General features: G+C 42.9%; 1 protein-coding gene across 1 annotated transcript; it reads right to left on the bottom strand.

Annotated features, from left to right (window-relative positions):
- Window positions 1-244: 244 nt before the first annotated feature.
- LOC146374464 (uncharacterized) lies at window positions 245-16,282 on the bottom strand. The gene is made up of 19 exons (XM_084949631.1): window positions 16,174-16,282; window positions 15,903-16,005; window positions 15,674-15,834; window positions 15,503-15,589; window positions 15,205-15,355; window positions 14,961-15,122; window positions 13,868-13,977; window positions 13,679-13,790; window positions 13,525-13,553; window positions 8,548-8,639; window positions 8,355-8,469; window positions 8,086-8,256; window positions 7,943-8,013; window positions 2,858-3,025; window positions 2,667-2,785; window positions 2,384-2,588; window positions 827-1,034; window positions 695-753; window positions 245-616 (listed from the first exon to the last, which is right to left on the bottom strand). The coding sequence occupies exons 1-19, from the start codon at window positions 16,246-16,248 to the stop codon at window positions 382-384; spliced, it is 2,433 nt and encodes an 810-aa protein (XP_084805757.1). The 5' UTR covers window positions 16,249-16,282; the 3' UTR covers window positions 245-381.
- Between the last annotated feature and the right edge of the window lie 3,091 nt (window positions 16,283-19,373).

The raw sequence follows: 19,373 nt of genomic DNA, 5'->3' as shown, positions 1-19,373 counted from the left end.
AGCCTCACACTTCCGGCCTTCTCGGTCTTCGGAGAACCCGGCCCACGTAGACTGTGAAGGCCGGGTCCTGAGGAGGATGGGGCTTCTGAATTGGGACACAGCTAATGTCTCTGGACTGAACCATTAATGAAGCTGTGATGTTATTTTTTTGGGGGGGGACTTTATTTTCAAATAACAGACCACATTCATTCCGAGATGGCTACCAAAATACCAGCTAAAGATGAATGACACTGAACCTTTAGCAAACTTCTTACTGGTATTTTCATTTATGAGAGTTTGTAAATAACAATTAAACAGGAAGTCCTGGACCAGAGGAGATTCTGGAGAAACAGAAACATGAAACAATGGTTCTGACATTCCTCCCAGTCTAACCCACAGCTCTTATACAGAGTTGGTCTTGGTTTTAACCAGCTGCAAGACCAGAGTCTGGAGCTCCTTCAGCTCTGCTCGCAAGGCCTGAAGCTCCTGGTTCTGCTTCTGTAGGATTTGGCTACATTTGTCTTTGTTGTCCTGGTTCTGATTCTGTTTATCATGGTCCTCTTGAAGATCCTGGCTCTGCTGGCACTTATTCCTCTGGGTCTCCTGCTGGTTCTGCTGGTCCTGGTCCATCTGGACTCTGAATGAGAATCCACATTAGAGAAGCTGAATGAATAAGAATTGTGTGTCAGTAGTGATGGAGTTCTGCTAATCTCACCGTGGACCTCCTGTGGTCTCCGCCTCCCGCTGCAGGACCAAGAACTGGTCTAGAACCTCCTGCAGACACACAGATACCATGAGAACCTGAAGCACAGGACTTTAGATCAGAATTTGTTCTTCAGAAACGCACTTTGATCTGCACTGTAATTCGTCCCATCTCATCATGGTAATGCAAGTTTGTTGTGATGCCATCATCAGAGGGTTCGACCAATGGCGAGCAGTGGTTGGAGATGTACTGGTTGTCGTAGAAATGACGCAGGAGGGGCATGGATTCCTCCACCTGCAGGATGACAGCGGCCTGCTGCATCATAGCATTGGCCTGTGAGTTATCGTGAACCCTACAGCACATAGACACACACACTTGTTCTCTCATTTTAAATAAAGTCAAGATGTGATTTTTTAAAATATATTGTTGTACATAATCCTCTTAAGAATGACTGGGGCATTGTGACATTTTTAACATGAAATGAGGCGACAGAATGTTTGGAATTAGTGGATTTTACTGAGACATAAAGCAGAGAAATCAAATGTATCTTCCTAAAATGTGGCGTTGTTGCTTTGGCTCATTATCCCTCTGCACTTGGAAGTGCTGCAGTAGTCTGAATGTGAGCAGAGAGTGTTGACGTGTACACCTCACAGATCATCCTGCTGCTTCTATCAGCAGTTACATTATCAAGAAACACAAAGACTTCTGGAACAATGTCCTTCAGACAGATGAGACCAAAGTGTAGATGTGTGTCCAAAATGCACAGCAGCATGTTTACCTCATAGCAGCTGTCAGCTGGTGGTGCACACATGATGATCCAAGCACTGTCCTTAGAAAATGTGGTTTTCACCATTTCTTCCCGCACAAAACGTAAGATAGTATTTAGAAAGTTGTATTGCATGTGTGTTGTTGCTGCATGTGTTTGATTGAGTAATTTCTGTAACTGTGAGACACTTGCTGCAGCCAATCTTGGCCAGGTCTCCCTTGAAGAAGAGTTTTTAACTCTCAATGGGATCTTCCAGGTTAAATAAAGGTTAAAAAATAAATAAATAAATAAATAAAATAAAATGGAAAACTGGCATATAGTTTGAAGTCTTGAACACAAGCTGAAATGGAGACTCAGCATGGCTGCAGCTCGTAGCTATGTCCGCTTAAATCGGTCACGTGATTCGGGGGTGCGGCGCGTGTCGACCCCAGCGGGTTAATAACACTCATGTTCATTCCATTTCCAGAGTGTAACAACCAACCGCCTGTGCTGAAATCTGAAAATGTCCACGTATTGATTCAAAATGATTGTGTGGGACAATTGTCAGCATCGGTTGCTACTGACAACAAGAAATAAAGCCAGTCCGTGCTATGGGCTGAACCACTTTTTAGTGGTGTGTGTGTGTGTGTGTGTTTGTGTGGAGGAGGGGAGGTAACACTATGCAATATATTTAGTTTTAGAATTTATATTGAGTGTTAATTGCAGCCAGGCTCAAAGTCCAAACACTAGCTTATTATTTTAAATAAACAGCATTGTGATAAGAAAACTAGGGTGGCTCTAGGATTATGCCACCCCCGTAGATCTGCCCCTGCTACTCTCACCAGCAGCTGTTTATAACAAGCTGAAATGATTATTGACTTCAGCTTGTTGGTGCAACAGTCCCGGTTTCTGCCCCCCAACATAAAGTTTTATCAAACGCAGGTGTGACCTCTGACCTCTGGAAGGTATCAGTCAGCAGGGCAATCAGCAGGTTAACACACAGGATTGAAGACGCTGCCAGAAACGTCCCACACAGCACAGGAGCCATGACATCATCCACAGCCACCATGGCAGCGTACTCGTACTCGTCCACCAGAGTGATCCGATACAGACTGTACAGCAGGCCCAGGACAGACTGCATGCTGGGAACTGAAGCCATCCCTGGGGGGCAGGGTTAACTTACTGTTATCATGATGTCATCAACTACCAACACACCAACCTACTCCCACACACACAGACCTCCGAACATGATCCAGAAGCTGCAGGCATACGGGATGAAGATCTCCGCGTAGAGGAACAGGAAACGCATCACATCCCCAACAATCTTCCCCAACATGACGATGAACGGCCCCATCAGCCTGCAAGTACACACTAAACTTTATCTGTGCAATAGCCATACGGTTCTGCAGTAGACTGTAGCTTTTCAGTACCTGAAGCCTCTGACGTGTTTCATGAGTCGCAACCACAGGAAGACAATGGTGATGGAGAACATACGCAAACTCATGGTGTTAAGAATGGTGGACGGTCCAATCACATCGGCCACATGGACGCTGAACGATGCAGTCAGCAGAAAGTACACCAGCCAATCAAAGACATTCCTGAAGTCAGAGTGTTGCTTTGTGATTTAAAAAAGTTTTAAATAAAAATTTCATGAATATAACGTCTGAAAAAGCAAATATGCATCTGTATAAACTTCAGAAAAATCACACAAACCCATCAGCAGGATCCAACAAGACGACATCTTCAGATATTAAAAAATGAATTAATACAACAGAGAGTTGAGGTTTCTTTAAATTTTGGGAAAGAATAAAGAAACTTTACAAAAGTCAGTTGTGAAAATCCAGTTAATCTAATGAAGAGAAAAAAAACGAAAAGACAAGGACTCAAAATGTAAAATGAAGCACACAGCAGCCAAATGGGTGAGAACACTGACGAGCAGACAGATACCTGGAGAGAACAACATGGGCACAAGTGGAGCTGGGGTGCCGTGGGTGTAGTGAAACTTCCTGTTGGTGTAAAGAACTCACAGAGGGGTTTGTGTGTCCCAAGGATCCTAGGGGCTATGTTGTCAAGGGGCTTTTGGCCCCTGGTATGGTCTCCCATGACAACTTAGTCCTGATTAGTCCAAATTAGCCCTTTAACAACCTCCGTCTGATTTCTAACCTAACTTTCATTTCTAAAACACTTGAAAAAACGGTTGCAGCTCAACTTCATTCACACCTGCTTAATAATAACATTTACAAGAGATTTCTGGTTTTCGTTCATGTCACAGAAACTGCTTTACGTAAAGTTACTAATGATCTTCTTCTCGGAGCTGACTCTGGTCTTCTCAACATTCTCGTCCTTTTGGATCTGAGCTCAGCCTTCGACACCATCTCTCACTCCATCCTTCTAAACAGACTTTCCTCTCTCGGCATTTCTGACACACCCCTAGCCTGTTTCCAATCATATCTCCGTGTCCCAGTTTATTCAGCTGAAATCATTCCACTCTCATCCATTCCTGGTCACTTCTGGTGTACCCCAAGCCTCAGTCTTAGGCCCTCTTCTCTTCATAATTTACATCCTCCCTCTAGGTACCATTTTCCACAAATTTGATCTTCACTTTTTTGCTGAGGTGAATCAGGCCTGATTCCTCCCTCCCACCTTCTTTCCCTACAGAATGCCTATCTGAACTAAAATCCTGGTTCAGCTCTAATTTTCTTAAGCTCAATGAGGATAAAACTGAAATACTCCTTATTGGCACTGAATCCAACCTAGTGAAGGCTAATCATTTCTCTCTCACTATCGATAACTCCACAGTTTTCCCTTCTCCTCAGGTTAAGAGCCTTGGTGTCATCCTAGACAGTTCACTATCCTTTAACTCTCCCATCAGTAATCTCACCTGTTCTGCCTGTTTCCATCTACACAACATTAACAGGTTACGTCCTTCTCTTTCCACCCAGTCTATGTCCATTCTTGTCCACAGTCTCGTTACCTCCCGCCTTGACTGTTGTAATTCTCTCTTTCATGGTCTCCCCCAAAAATCCCTCCATCAGCTTCAACTGGTTCTGAACTCTGCTGCTCGCATTATCACCAGAACCCCTCCTACCAGCACATCACCCTGTTCTTCAGGAACTTCACTGGCTCACAGTGAAATTCTGGATAATGTACAAACTTCTTCTGCTCACCTTCAAGGCCATTCATAACCTCGCACCTCCTTACCTTTCTAACCTGTTATGCACTACCTTTTCTGCCCGCTCACTTCGATCTTCTTCTTCTATCCAGCTTGCTGTGCCTTCCTTCCGCCTCACCACCATAGCAGAGCTGCTCTGCTCTCAGGCTGTGGAGCTCTCTGCCCCCACATATAAGAAACATTGCTTCTCTCCCCCAGTTTAAATCTCAACTCAAAACCCATCTGTTCAAATCTGCAAGTTCACTGTGAACCCACTGTTTGTTAATTTTATCTTGTGCTTTTGTTCTATTGTTCTTCATTTTGTCTTTGTTCTATTATGTGTTTTATTCTATTGTTAAGTTTCCTTGGGTGTCTTGAAAGGCGCTTCATAAATAAAATTTATTATTATCATTATAAATTTATTGAGTGGGACTTATTTGTCCCACTTAGTCCTCCTTTGCCTGGTGAGGGACCAGGTATGTATGTTGGGGTTTCTCCCAGTGGATGAGAGGATTTCTTCCCTGTGCCTTTGGGTTGGGGAACAGGTCCTGACTGTTGTCTGCGCTTATGCGCCAAATGATGGTTTAGCCTTATTGGTGTCCCTGAGTGCTCCACCTGGGGACTCTATTGTCCTACTGGAAGACTTCAGAGCAGTGTTTTGTTGTTGGATTTCTGTGCAAACAGTTTGTCCATAACAAATACCATGTTCGAAGGGTGTCCCCTAGTGCAGAAGACTGAGAAGAGGATCGCCACAGGGCTGTGTGCTTAGTGCACTGCTGTTCACCCTGCTAACACATGCCTGGTGGACTGGTATCAGAATAACAACCTGTCTCTAAATGCTCAGAAGACTAAAGAGATGGTTGTTAACTTCAGGAAGAGCTCAATGGTCCACACCCCACTGCACATCAACGGGTCTGCTGCTGAGATGGTCAACAGTGTGAAGTTCCTGGGTGTGCACATATCAGCTGACCTCTCCTGGAACCTGAACACCACCACCATCATGAAGAAAGCCCAACAACGTCTTCACTTTCTTAGGAAACTGAAGAAGGCCAGTCTCCCTCCTCTAGGGATGGGTATCGAAACCCGGTTCTTGTTGAGAACCGGTTCCCACTGTTTCAACTCCTTGGAATTGTTTGCCATTTTTGCAAACGATTCCCTTATCGATTCCAGTCGCCCCGAATGACGTCATCACGTTGCGGAGCGTCATATACCTGGCAGGAAACATGGTACCTAAGCGGCTCAAACGCTCAAAAGTTTGATTATACTTTACGAGAACGGATGACATCAGGGCAACTTGCAATACTTGCAAAGTAGATATTTAATTTAAGGGAGGAAACACTACGAATATGCAAAAATAAAATAATCAACTAACAGTGCATATTATGTTAGCGCGATCTGCCTTATTACAAAACCTGCCATTACTGTGCGTTTAGGTGACCGTGATGAGAGACAGAGTCTGGCTCAGATGCTGGCAGTTCTCGCTGCAGTCTGCCGGTAGCGTCTCCTTTCAGGCCAGGATAGACGAATGTCACCGAGCAGTGACTCAGTTTGTGGTCAAAGGCTTGCACCCATTTGCCACAGCAGATGCCCCAATTTTCGGTAAGTGAATGTGTTTAATTGTAGGCAGGGACATTACTGGATATTCTTGTGTATTTAATTAAAAACTTAACGACCAGACACTGCAAGAGCTTCTTCCCCCAAGCAGGCAAAGCCCTCATCTCACTACCACAAAAGGACTGATAAACACAAACACCCTTATAAATACCTTACAATACTCATCAGACTCAAAGACTCAAACTCAAACTTACACAATCCACCTGGGAATAATATGCCTGTTTGCACACTCAGTCACATAGTGACTGAACACACATCTAAATTATACTACATTTGCACATTTTGCACGTGTCTTTGTCATGTCTCGTCTGTAAAATCCTGACAATAACTTGAACCTGGTATTCAATACCGCTGCACAATCCACTTTGTATTGTCTCTGTCCTGTCTTTCTTTATCATACAGCTAGTATTGTATAGTTAGTAATTAGTACCTTAATTACCTTACCTTAATTTTACCGAAATTTAGCACGTTATTTATTTGTAAATCCCAGTTTTATATCTCTTGGAGATATATCTTTTATATACTTATAAATGCACCATGGGGGGCTTGGGGTGAAACAGTATACTGTGTATACTGTTGTATTGACAATAAAGCTCTTGAATCTTGAATTGAATCTTGAATCTGGGCTTCTCTGCTTAGGCTGCCCCCGCTACCCATGCCCCGAATAAGTGAATGAAGAAGAAGTGGATGGATGAAGAAAAATTGCTGTGATAAAGAAGGAAATCTGTCAGCACAACTCTTTAAACTATAAGAAATAAATGAGTGAAATTACAGAAAAAGTTCTGCCAGCTCATTGCGCACACTGTTCAGATTTTTTTTAACTATACAGACTTGTGCTCTTTATGATTATTGCAGAAAGTGAAAAACAGAAACTATTCTGTCATTTAATGGTTTATGGCTTCATGACTTTGTGTTGGCCATAAGGGAGGTTTTTATCAGTAGGAAAAGCTGTAAAACTTATTGAAACACAGTTAAAAGTCCAACATTCCTGCTTGTGCTTATTTACGGAGAGCAGCAGATTAAACAAATTAAGAATTATAAATTATAATTATATTATGAATGGCTAGAAGCGCACAATCAGGCCTGTGAGACTCATTCAGACACCAAGCCATGGCTCTGTGCTACATGCACACATTTCTGCATCGCTGCCATTCAAACACACTTTGTGTATAGTTTATTTTTTTGTAATATTCAATACTGAACTGCACATTTATTCTCTTTCAAGGAAGCAATTTTCTGTTTATCCAGCTGCTAATTTAAAAAAATGATGCACTCAGCTTCTCATTCTCAACAATCACGAAAGTACAGCCAGATGCTCTTTTGACGTTTTCACTCTTTTCTCTTATCCACCCCCTGCTCAGCTGATGATGAATTTCTTCCTTTTTCATTGATCCATGCAAATGATCATTTAAAGATCACACCAAACATATTTTAACCTTTTCTGAGCTTTTTCTCTGCCTCCTTCAGTGGATTAATGTGGACTGATACTAGATACTAGATACTAGAGCTGAACTTGATTTCTCTGCATTATACTTTTGATGGTGGGGGTTTCAATGTCCTGATTTCTTGCTGTGATATTGATCTGCACACCTGATGTCCATCGTGATGCAGATACTCTTTCTGATTGCTCTGACCATGCATTCACACTGGGACATAGTGAAGCTAAAATGTAATAAAGTGATTGTTTCACACATGATTACATTTGGTTTTTGTTCTGTGTGTGTGTGTGTGTGTGTGTGTGTGTCAGTACCACAGGTCCCGGCAGTAGCTTCCTCTCTTCCTGTCAACCAGTTTGAACTGGTTTAGTAGAAACTCTCTCTCCTGCAAACACAACATACACCTGAAACATCTGATATTTCCTGTTCCTGTCCACCACATCATCCTGATTCCTACCTGTGGCCACATGGGATGTGAGCAGCTCAGGTCACTCTGGAGACGATGCTTCGCCAACTGCTGCCAGAGGTGGAGCTTTTTCCTTGAGCGCAGGATGTCCCGCACATCCCTTAGCACTTCCTCTAGGGTCAACAGGAGCGCCAAGACCACAAAGAGGACACGCCACCAGTCCTGAGACAGACAGGTGTAACATAAATGTTAGAGTAACGCATGTGAGAGACACACAGGTGACACATAGATAGATAGGTTAGGTGTGACAGACAGGTTACCTCGGGGAGGACATAACGATCAGGTGAGTCTTGGTGGACAGACACTGAGATAGCGACAGTCGTCCAGGAAACATTAAACAGGAAGTTAAGGATAAGGAGAAGCCATGCCCCAAACCTGTCAGCAGGACAGACAGACATGCAGGTAGAAAAGTGTCCTATCACCTGACATAACCGTCAGTCAGAGAGACTTTACCTGCCGTAGAGATTCCATTTGACGTGGATCAGTTTGAGGAAGACGGGATTCATGATGAGATCAAGTTTCTCCTCCTGAATCACCATCTGCAGCTGGAACAGATACAGGTACAGCTGATGTCCGACTGCATTTATAGCACGTAAAATAAAATACTCTGTGCACTGATGCCATCAAACAAAAATAACCTGCGCTGGTTCTTAAGCTCCGTCAAGCAGTGCTGTGCAAAAGTCTTGAGCCATCGCTTATGTATTTGTTTTGTTCCTCTTTGGACATTGGCTGCTTTCCACTCATGTTCAGTACAGTCCTTGTACCTGACCATTTTCACTGGATGGTTTTGGTTATTGACCCTCTGAACTCTGACCCATGAATTATTCAAGCAATGACTCCTAGCCCGAGGATGAACGAGAATTGTGTTGACACATACTAGAAGCCGTTTTAAGTAGTGTAGTGGTAGTGGCTCTACTCCAGGCTCCTGCCCTGTTGTAAGGCTGAGCCCAGATCCTCTGCAGAGGAAGCTTGTTTCTGCTTCATGTATCTTCAGTCTTATACTTTTGGTCACTAAGCACAGCTTGTGAGCTAGTGATGTGTCGGTCACGAGAGAAACGGCTCTTAGAGCTGGATCTTTGAAGTGAACAACGCGAGTCGGCTCCTTATTGGGAGCTGTGGGGTTTTTTTTCTTTCTCTCTCACTTTTTTCCGCTTCACTCCGCATGCAAGCCTTGTGCTTTGCGCTGGGAAGAGGGGCGGTAGTTACACTCGCAGTAGCACAGGATATATGATTTATTTATTACATTTTATGTGGAGTGAATAAATAAAAGTATATTTACGGTGGCCCCTAGAGAAAAAGCAAGTACAAACAACAAAACACGTACAAACTCAGAAGCACGTACAAACTCCGAAGCACGTACAAGCTCCAAAACACGTACGGACTCCAAAACACGTACAAACTCAGAAGCACGTACAAACTCCGAAGCACGTACAAGCTCCAAAACACGTACGGACTCCAAAACACGTACGAACTCCAAAACACGCAAAAACTCCAAAACACGTACGGACTCCAAAACACGTACGGACTCCAAAACACGTACGGACTCCAAAACACATACGAACTCCAAAACACGTACAAACTCAGAAGCACGTACAAGCTCCAAAACACGTACGGACTCCAAAACACGTACGAACTCCAAAACACGCAAAAACTCCAAAACACGCAAAAACTCAGAAGCACGTACAAACTCAGAAGCACGTACAAACTCCGAAGCACGTACAAACTCCAAAACACGTACGGACTCCAAAACACGTACGAACTCCAAAACACGCAAAAACTCCAAAACACGCAAAAACTCAGAAGCACGTACAAACTCCGAAGCACGTACAAACTCCAAAACATGTACGGACTCCAAAACACGTATGAACTCCAAAACACGTAAAAACTCAGAAGCACGTACAAACTCCGAAGCACATACAAAACACAACATAAGTGCTCCAGGATGCAGCGCAGTGTTGAGCTTTTGTTACCTAGTGGCTACATAAGCCAAGAAATACCAATGACCGGATTTGGTGTGTGGTAGTAACAGGTAAATGAACTTTTTTTTTAAATTATTTGAATATATATGAGTGCTTGTGTATAAATTAGAGATGGCACGATACCACTTTTTTATGTCCGATACCGATATCATAAATTTGGATATCTGCCGATACCGATATGAATCTGATATAGTGTTTTTTTTAATCAATAAAACTGTTTTTTTAATATCTTGCTGCATTTTGTATAAGTTCATACTCAAATTTAAATAAACAACAACACTAATACTATTCTGTTATACCTGTATGTAAAAAATACACTGCACCCAAAATATTTCATAGTTCAGCAAAACTGATCAATCTAATAAACTTAAACCTACTCCATCCTTCCTATTCTGGTATTTTAAAGAGTACTTAGCAGAAATATTAAGCAACCTAACTAATAGGGTTCCAACTCCCAGCAAAAAAAATAGGGAACCACCCCCCACCCTCCACCTCATGATGCTTAATCGATGTAATCACCTTTAATTTGATGCAGTGTGGAAAAAAAATGCACAGAAATCAATTATTTTTCAAGAATAATTAAATAGATTCAACATCTTTCTTCAACAGAACTGCAGACTGCACAGATGGTACCTTCCCAAAGGAAAAAGTACTATAGCTTACTAGGGTATATTAGACTTAACAGTTACTATATACAGTAATGGACTTCTATACATTTTAGATCAGATTAAAACTTTGGGTGTAAGATTCAGATAAATATTTATTAAAAGCTTGACATTTTAAATGAGAATAAGAAAGAAAAGTATGTCTTTGTCAGAGATGGGCAGTTACTGTAATCTGATTACTTTTTTCAAGTAACGAGTAAAGTAAGGGATTACTATTGCAAAAACGGTAATTAGATTACCGTTACTTTCCCGTAGGAACGCTGCGTTACTGCGTTACTAAAACCGTGATTTTTTTGCGAGAATGTCTCATGACAGTGACGTAAGCAAGTGCAACGTTCATGACAACAGCTGTGTGCAGATCAACAATGGATCAGTATGACCGTGCAGCGTTTAAAGCGTGGAAGTACTGACCTTACTTTGAGTTTGATTCCATAAAAAGTGACAAAAACATTAGTGTCCGTTGTGCGTGGGAAGAAAACTTCTTTTTACAGCGAAAAAACCCCTAAACAAGCTCCGAGTGCGCAACAACGTAATGGGAAACTCACAGAGAAACTCGCGGATTCTTCCACTGACCACTGCGGCACACCTGCACCAGGGTAAACCTCCGCCTAACCCACTCCTGCTTTACAGGTGAAAATAGAGCAACAGGACAGCTAGTCTTTGATTTTATTTATTTTCTGCTGTGTTTTACTTGCATCTATTTGAAAGACTGAGTGTAAACACAAAAAATATTTTATTTTATGTGCTGGAATGTGCAGAAAATAGGTTTAAATGTTAAACTGATTTCTTCAAGTCAGAGAATGTTGCAGATAATTTCATTTTTGCTTGATGCATAAAGTTAAAAGATTAAAACTGATAAAACAAGTTTAAAAAAAAGAGACTTTTCCATTTGATTACATTTTGTATGATGGATTATGCAGAAAAAGTAGAACTGGGCTGAAAGATCTATCACTTTATCACCTATTCAGGTTGTAAATCGTGTTTTTAAAAAGTAACTAAGTAACTAAGTAATTAATTACTTTTGAAAATAAGTAATCAGTAAAGTAACTGGATTACTTTCTGGGGGAAGTAATCAGTAATTAGTTACTGATTACTTTTTTCAAGTAACTTGACCAACACTGGTCTTTGTGCCCCCATTTTCCCTGTTCATGCCCTATCGGCCCCCCTGGCTAAACTTTGCTAGATCCGCCCCTGCACAGTTACCAGCCGTCAGCTGCGTAGAAAAAGATCCTGGTGTAGAAAGTAATATTAAATAAATTCTAACAACAGCTTATCAAGCTTAAACGTGCTGCTGTTGTTCAGCCGCTGGTTTCCAATTTCTGGTGCAAAGTGGGCCAAAAACAAACAAGAGAGACGGACTCACGACAGAAAAGCCGATCAGCTGATCATTGATCAGTTTCATGATTGAAGTAGCAGCAAGAAGAGGCAGTCGCTCCATATATCGGTTGTTAAGCTTAACGTGGGAATGCTTTACAAACATTCAGAGATGAACTTACACACTTGCTTTACTTCTCTCTGGGATCACTTCCTCGGAGATGAAATGCCGGTTTGGTAGCGAGGCTACGAATACACACAGCCGTTCTATCACGTGACACATACTGCTGCAACGTGCTACGGTTATGAGGCGAGTTATGCCGTGTCGCAAGTTTTGTGAGGTGCTTTTTTTGATATTTAATGGATTGGATTACATTTTTTATTTCTCTCCGATATCCGATCCAGTAATTTACGTCAGTATCGGACCAATACCGTCCATCTCTAGTATAAATACACAAACAATACACATATGCTTTCAATTGTGTAATTTAAGTGATCTAGGTAGCTCTGTTTTGGAATTTCAGTTAACGCTAGAAATGTGTTTTGGCGTTTGTATGTGTTTTGTCTCTAGGGGCTACCGTATAAATTTATGTATAAACATATATACATAAAACCACTTTTTTTTTTTACATTAGTAATTCCTTTTGTGCATAATTTTATATTATTGTTAATAATAAATTAATTAAAGCAACAAAACAACCTGAAGAGCCGGTTGGGAGCCGAAAGAGCCGGCTCTTTTTAGTGAGCCGAACCGAAAGAGCCGGTTCTCCAAAAAGAGCCGGAAATCCCATCACTATTGTGAGTGTAGATGAGGGTGGGAGTAGATCAGCTGGTAAATGGACACCTTTGGTTTCACCAAAGCTACAGTGTCGCTGCAGTAATGTTGCTAAACTGTGTGTCGACATGTGTCTGCCCTCACTTAAACAAGAACCCAACATACTTAAACTCCTCCACTTTGTCCCTGTTCTGGAGTACGGCCTCCACCCTTTTCCTATTGAGGACCATGACCTCAAACCTGAGGCGTTCTCTTTTCTGCCACTTCACGCTCGGCAGTGAACCATCAGGATAGCTCAATGAGGCTAAAATAACCGCATCAACACAAAAAGCAGAGCGGTGATCCCGAGGCCACAGAGTAGATGTGTACCCGCACCGTCATACATCCTTCAGAGGACGAGGAGTTGATCCAAAGAGCTGTTTAGAACTTCAGACAGGCACTTAGTGAAGGAACCTGACTCAGTCATGTAGACGCCCAACTCCCAGTAAACATCTGCATCATCATCATTTATTTTTTTCTACAGTTTTATCCTAATTTTAGTTTAAGAGGACACTAATTCATGAGTAATATTATAGGATGCCTTGTTAAATCATGGGGATCCCTCCGGACAAGATGATTTTTTTTCTTTAAATGTAGCTCAGGTGGTGCTAATGGGGATGCCGAGGTTTGAATCCCTTCACTTACTGTTGAAACTTACCGGAGACATTGGCTCACCGACCCACACACCTACAGACAGACAGACAGACAGAGGGGTGTTAGGCAAGACCAGCAGCTGTAATATCAACACTACTGCAGAAGTACTGCTGCAGCTGTGAGGCTGCTGTACGCCAGACTGCACACTGTAGTATCACCTGACAGCTGGTCCTCAGGTGAGTGTAGTTCTGGTTCCAGCAGGTTCAGGTAGTAGTAGTGCTGCCTGGTCATTCGGTCGAATACATGGAACTGACTGAGAGCCAGCTGAGCCTAAACACAACCACATGTTACATAACAATGTCTGTGAACGAATCACAGCTGTGTTGTTTTTATGTGGGACGTTATACCACTGGGCTCATCCGGCCAATCAGAGCTGTTATACAGAACTGTCCATCAGAGTCCTTCAGCCCCGCCTCCGCCCCGAGCTCTAACAGCACACGAGCTGCATCACTACGCTCTGAAGACACAAAGAGATGATTACAATCAGACAGTGGGAAGGAAAAACTTCCTCTTGACAGGAAGACACCTCTGGCAGAACCAGGCTCAGGAAGGGGCGGGGCCATCTGGAGGTTAACAGAGGAAGACGCAACAAAGAAGTGCTGTGGAAGAGAGCCAGGGGTTAATAACAACGAATAATCAAATGCAACGAAGTAAATAAGTGAAAAGCTGACTGAAGAAGAAACACCCAGTGCATCATGGGAATCCCCAGCAGCCTACGTCTATTGCAGCATAACTAAGGGAGGATTCAGGGTCACCTGGTCCAGCCCTAACTATATGCTTTAGCAAAAAGGAAAGTTTTAAGCCTAATCTTAAAAGTAGAGATAGTGTCTGTCTCTGAAATATCTTATTATGGAAAAGTTAGACATATTTTCCTAGTTTAATTGGTAAGGATATGGTTTCTTTTTAGACAAAAATTACGAAAAAATGTTCACAAACAAAGTTTTTTTTTTATTTTCTTGAAAATCGATTTTTGCAGTGCAGTTTTTTCTTGTACAGACTTTTAAAAACATGGACAGGAAAATGGTCCAGTAGCTAGCACCACTCCCTCCATCAAGAAGGTTCTGAGTTCAACTCCAGCATCTGCCTTGTGCCTCCCCCTCTGGGTTCTCTCCCACAGTCCAAAGACCGAAGTTAATCGCTTATTCCAAATTGTCCACAGGCAAGGCTGTTAGCCCTGTGACAGATTGGTGACCAGAAGATCCTTCCTCTCAAAGTGAAAAAGAAACAACACTGAAAGCATTACTGACGGGTTTGTTTTCAGTTGATCTGACTTCAAACATACTTCATTTCTCACTTGTCTACATAATTTTTCTTATTTCAAGAAATCTTATTGAGTGTAATTATCTTATTTTACTTATTATAGTCAGGATCTTCTTAAAGTCAATTATTATTTTTCCTTATTTCTAAACAGGCAATTTTTGCAGTGTGTGTCAGTGGTACCTGCGTTAGCGGCGAGCTGCAGTGGTGTCCTGCGTTTGTAGTCGGTGCAGCCGATGGAGGCTCCGGCCTGCAGCAGAAGCCTGATCGAACCGACGGCATCATTCTTCGCAGCGTAGTGAAGCGGGGTCTGCTTGTCCAGAAAGGTGCGAGCCTCCGGATCAGCTGATCATAACACACATGCAGTCACGTGACTCTATCACATGACTTCCCATCACACACTGTTCATGCTATAGTGTCCACAGACCTTTTCGGTCCAGCAGGAACTGCACCATGTCCTGATAGTCCAGCGCCGAGGCCACATGCAGCGCAGTGACTCCAAACTGATCCGGCCGCAGGAGGTCTGAGCCCCGGTCTAGGAAGAACCGCATCACATCCACGCTCCACGCTCTGGAGATCTGAACACACACGTACCTGCATTAGTTCTCTGCAGACACACACCTGTACCACACAGACACAGCACAAGCTCTCCAGAAGCTCTCAGTGACCGTCCTGCAGGTGTGTGAACAAACGGCTAACAGGGCAGAAGTGACTTCCCGTGTGACCTCGTGCAGGACGGTCTGTCCATATCTGTCTGAGGCGTTCGGATCAGCTCCGTCTGAGATCGCCCGGTCCAGAAGCTGAAGATCCACCTGAACAAACACACAAACATGAACACAAACAGAGGAAAACAAAAATGGTTTGATTTTATACGGACACTTCTCACTGATTGTTACCTGGTCAGTGTCCTGGTTGGTTGCAGCCAGATGTCTGAAGTGATCGAGCAGTTTTTTGTTGAGTTGTTGGTTTTTGTTGATGTTGTCTATTTTGTCCCTCTGCTCTTTGTCATCTTCATCATCCTCAGCCAGACCACAGTATTTGACCTCCACCTGAAATCCTGAAAAAGAAGCTTTGATGAAGACCAAACTCAGACTTGTTGCAACGACTGAGCTCAACTGGACTTACCTGTAAGCTTTCTTCTTTTCTGCCTCCAGCGACCTCTGTAATAAGACACCCACCAAGCTGCTGCTGACACAGAGGACCTGGATCCCTGTGGACACCCTGATTCCTGAGGACAAGTAGATACCTGAGGACACCTGGATACACTGTTTTTTCAGCTAAATTCTGTTAAAGACACCCACCAAGCAATCGAATAAAGTTTTTTATGAGTACAAATATTTTTAAGTATTGAGGAGTTAAGCTCCAGCTGGCTGCATATGAGGAAAATCCCACTCACCTGGACGGTTCTTCCTGTCATGTCCTCCAGCTCCAGTCCAGTATTACATAGACCCCCCTGGGCTCCTCTCTTCATCCTGCTTCTGTTAAAGCTGATGGACCTCTGAGCTCTCTGCTGGTTTCAGTTGACGAAAACAAACCTTTAAAGTCAGCTGATGGTGACGTGTTGCAGCTCAAAGGTTTATGGTTTATCTTATCAGTGGGTGGAGATTGTTCCACCTCGGTCCACGTTCAGGTGTTGACCCAAGGTTCAAGCAGACGAGTATGATATATGGTATGTTTGAGTTTTGCTTCTTTGTTAGTAGAAAAAAACAAAAGCTGTACAAATTCTTTGTTTTCCTGTTTAGTCACATGATGAATCTGAGCTGTCTCCTAAACTTCAATGATGTGCTCGCCATCGGTCCCAACACGAGGACCAGATTCAGAGCGTGAATGAACTCATTTTAATACAAAAAGCATCTGTGCAAACTCATAAAGGGCTTCATATATAGTTAGAGCTTTATTTCTCTTTCACTCTTTCTCACACACACACACGCCAACTTCAAATCAACAAGACTTCAGCAGGGACCAAACAAAGCCAACTGATGTGACCTCTGCATGAGCCTAAAGTTGCTCAGAAATCCCAAGAAGTTGATTCTGTTCATCTGGACGTTTTCAGTGTGAGAAACGTTTCGTCATCACGTCACCTTCTTGATCAGTGGTTGTTGATCAATGGTCATGACAGTTTGCATATCATAAACTGATATGCAAACCACTGTTCATTCAGTGGTGCTGGTTTCAGTCATTGTGTAAATGTCCTGTTTAAGGTTGGAAACCTGCAGTCAGCTGAGACTGAAGATGGCACCTTACGGTGGCCCCTAGAGACAAAACATGTACAAACTCCAAAACACTTACAAATTCCAAAGCACTTACAAACTCCAAAACATGTACAAAATCCAAAACACGTATAAAATCCAAAACACTTACAAAATCCAAAACACATGCAAACTCCAAAACACTTACAAAATACAAAATTCAATTCAATTCAATTTTATTTATATAGCACCAAATCACAACAAAAGTCGCCTCAAGGCGCTTTATATTGTACAGTAGATCGCACAATAATAGATACAGAGAAAAACCCAACAATCATATGACCCCCTATGAGCAAGCACTTTGGTGACAGTGGGAAGGAAAAACTCCCTTTTAACAGGAAGAAACCTCTGGCAGAACCAGGCTCAGGGAGGGGCGGGGCCATCTGCTGTGATTGGTTGGGGTGAGAGAAGGAAAACAGGATAAAGACATGCTGTGGAAGAGAGACAGAGATTAATAACAGATATGATTCAGTGCAGAGAGGTCTGTTAACACATAGTGAGTGAGAAAGGTGACTGGAAAGGAAAAACTCAATGCATCATGGGAATCCCCGGCAGCCTACGTCTATTGCAGCATAACTAAGGGAGGATTCAGGGTCACCTGGTCCAGCCCTAACTATATGCTTTAGCAAAAAAGGAAAGTTTGAAGCCTAATCTTAAAAGTAGAGATAGTTTCTGTCTCCCGAATCCAAACTGGAAGCTGGAAGTAGAGATAGTGGGGAGTCCGGTGATGTAGGCGGTCAAGATGGCAGCTTGAATGGGGAAGGTCCGTCGCAGCAGCAGCTAATTTGCATTAGACTTAGAGCATTACGCTACACAACACTTACAAAATATCACCTCAGGACAGTGGGAAGCTTGAAGACTCTTTGTGAAAGCTCAGAAATGCCAAGTCACCAACAAAAACTTACGCTTCGACGGCAAGAAGGCGCTAACAAGGAAACCTCGGCGAAAGCTAATGATGTGCACCCGCCCTCACCTCCAATGTCAGATACTATTCAGACTGCTACAACTGAACAAATGGCCAAAGACATTGCAAGTATTTACGTGCTACTTAAGGAAGAGAGCAAGCTGAATGCTATCCAAACTGCCACGAGGGCAGTAGAGGCTAAGCTAGCGGATATGGTTACCTGAATAAGCAACACTGAGTCTGGATTTCCTTGAGGATGCTAGCAGAGCGCTAAAGGAAAATCCTCCTGCTACTAGTGACGAGGTGAACGCTCTACGACAGAAATTAGACGACCTCGAAAACAGAGGATGGAGAAACAACCTGCGCTTCACCGGCTTTCCAGAGGGCTGCGAGGGTTTGGACGCTCTAGCATTCGTGCGCAACACGATCCCACAACTCCTGGAGGCCGACTTCCCGGGCGGGCTAGAGATTGACCGCGCACACCGCAGCCTGGCGAGACGCAAACCTGACGAGACGCAAACCTGACGAGACGCAAACCTGACGAGACGCAAACCTGACGGTCTTCCCCCGAGAGTCATCATCACCCGATTTCTGCGGTTCCAGGACAGGGAACGGATCGTGGAAGCTATGCGGAGGCTGGGACAGCTGAACTGGAACGGCCACCGCATTATGATCTTCCCTGACTACTCCAAACTTGTCACGGACAAACGAGCGGCATTTAATCCCTGTAAACGGCTGCTGCACGAAAGGAAGATAAAGTTCTCCCTACTGTTCCCACGGTGCTGGTGCTGAAAATGACGGAGGGCAGACGTGAGTTTACCGACCCAAAAAAAGCCCAGGACTACATTCTGTCTTTACCTTAACCTCCTAAGACCCGAACTCTTCCACGACATGCATTTTTAATTTCTCTTTGATATTTGGGCATATTGGGGCCCGATGAATGTAAAAACAAAGAATTACCAGTTTTTAAAAAACAAAGGTTTTAAGAAAAATAAGAGCCACATATGAGGATATTAATTTAAAATTTTGATAGAACAGTAGCAGTATAATGCCCTCGTAAGTGGATATCAGGCCCATGTAGAGCAAAATTGAGTATTTTAGTCTAAATAACCCAAAATGTGATGTCCACATATGTGGACGCCAGGTCCTAGGAGGTTAAGGGAGTTATTCACAGTCAGGGCATGGATTTAAACACTACCCTTTTTCTTTTCTTTTTTTTTTCTTCTTGCCCTAGCATTAATTAAGACGCTATACACGATATACTTTGCACCTCCAAACTGTTTAGTTTCAATATTATAGGGCTTCGCAGTTTTATTTTATTTATTCAGTTGTGCTACCATTGAGAATACGACACAATCTGCTTGAGAAGCTCACGAGGACTATTAAATTCCTCTTTTAGTATTTCAGTTGTTATGAAGCAATTTTTAATTTGTCAGGGGTCAG

Source organism: Perissodus microlepis, chromosome 13, assembly GCF_051167445.1.
Source record: "Perissodus microlepis isolate ML-2025 ecotype Zambia chromosome 13, ASM5116744v1, whole genome shotgun sequence".
NCBI lineage: Eukaryota > Metazoa > Chordata > Actinopteri > Cichliformes > Cichlidae > Perissodus > Perissodus microlepis.
This window is presented reverse-complemented; position numbering and strand designations above follow the sequence as displayed.

What these genes read in the sequence shown, in the direction of transcription:
- LOC146374464 (XM_084949631.1), bottom strand. Translation starts at nt 16,248, where the DNA reads ATGAAGAGAGGAGCCCAGGGGGGTCTATGTAATACTGGACTGGAGCTG. An exon ending in ACCTGAGGACCAGCTGTCAG is followed by an intron (nt 13,554 to 13,678) that starts GTGATACTACAG and finishes GTCTGTCTGTAG; the next exon opens with GTGTGTGGGTCGGTGAGCCA. An exon ending in GAATTACAGTGCAGATCAAA is followed by an intron (nt 754 to 826) that starts GTGCGTTTCTGA and finishes GTGTGTCTGCAG; the next exon opens with GAGGTTCTAGACCAGTTCTT.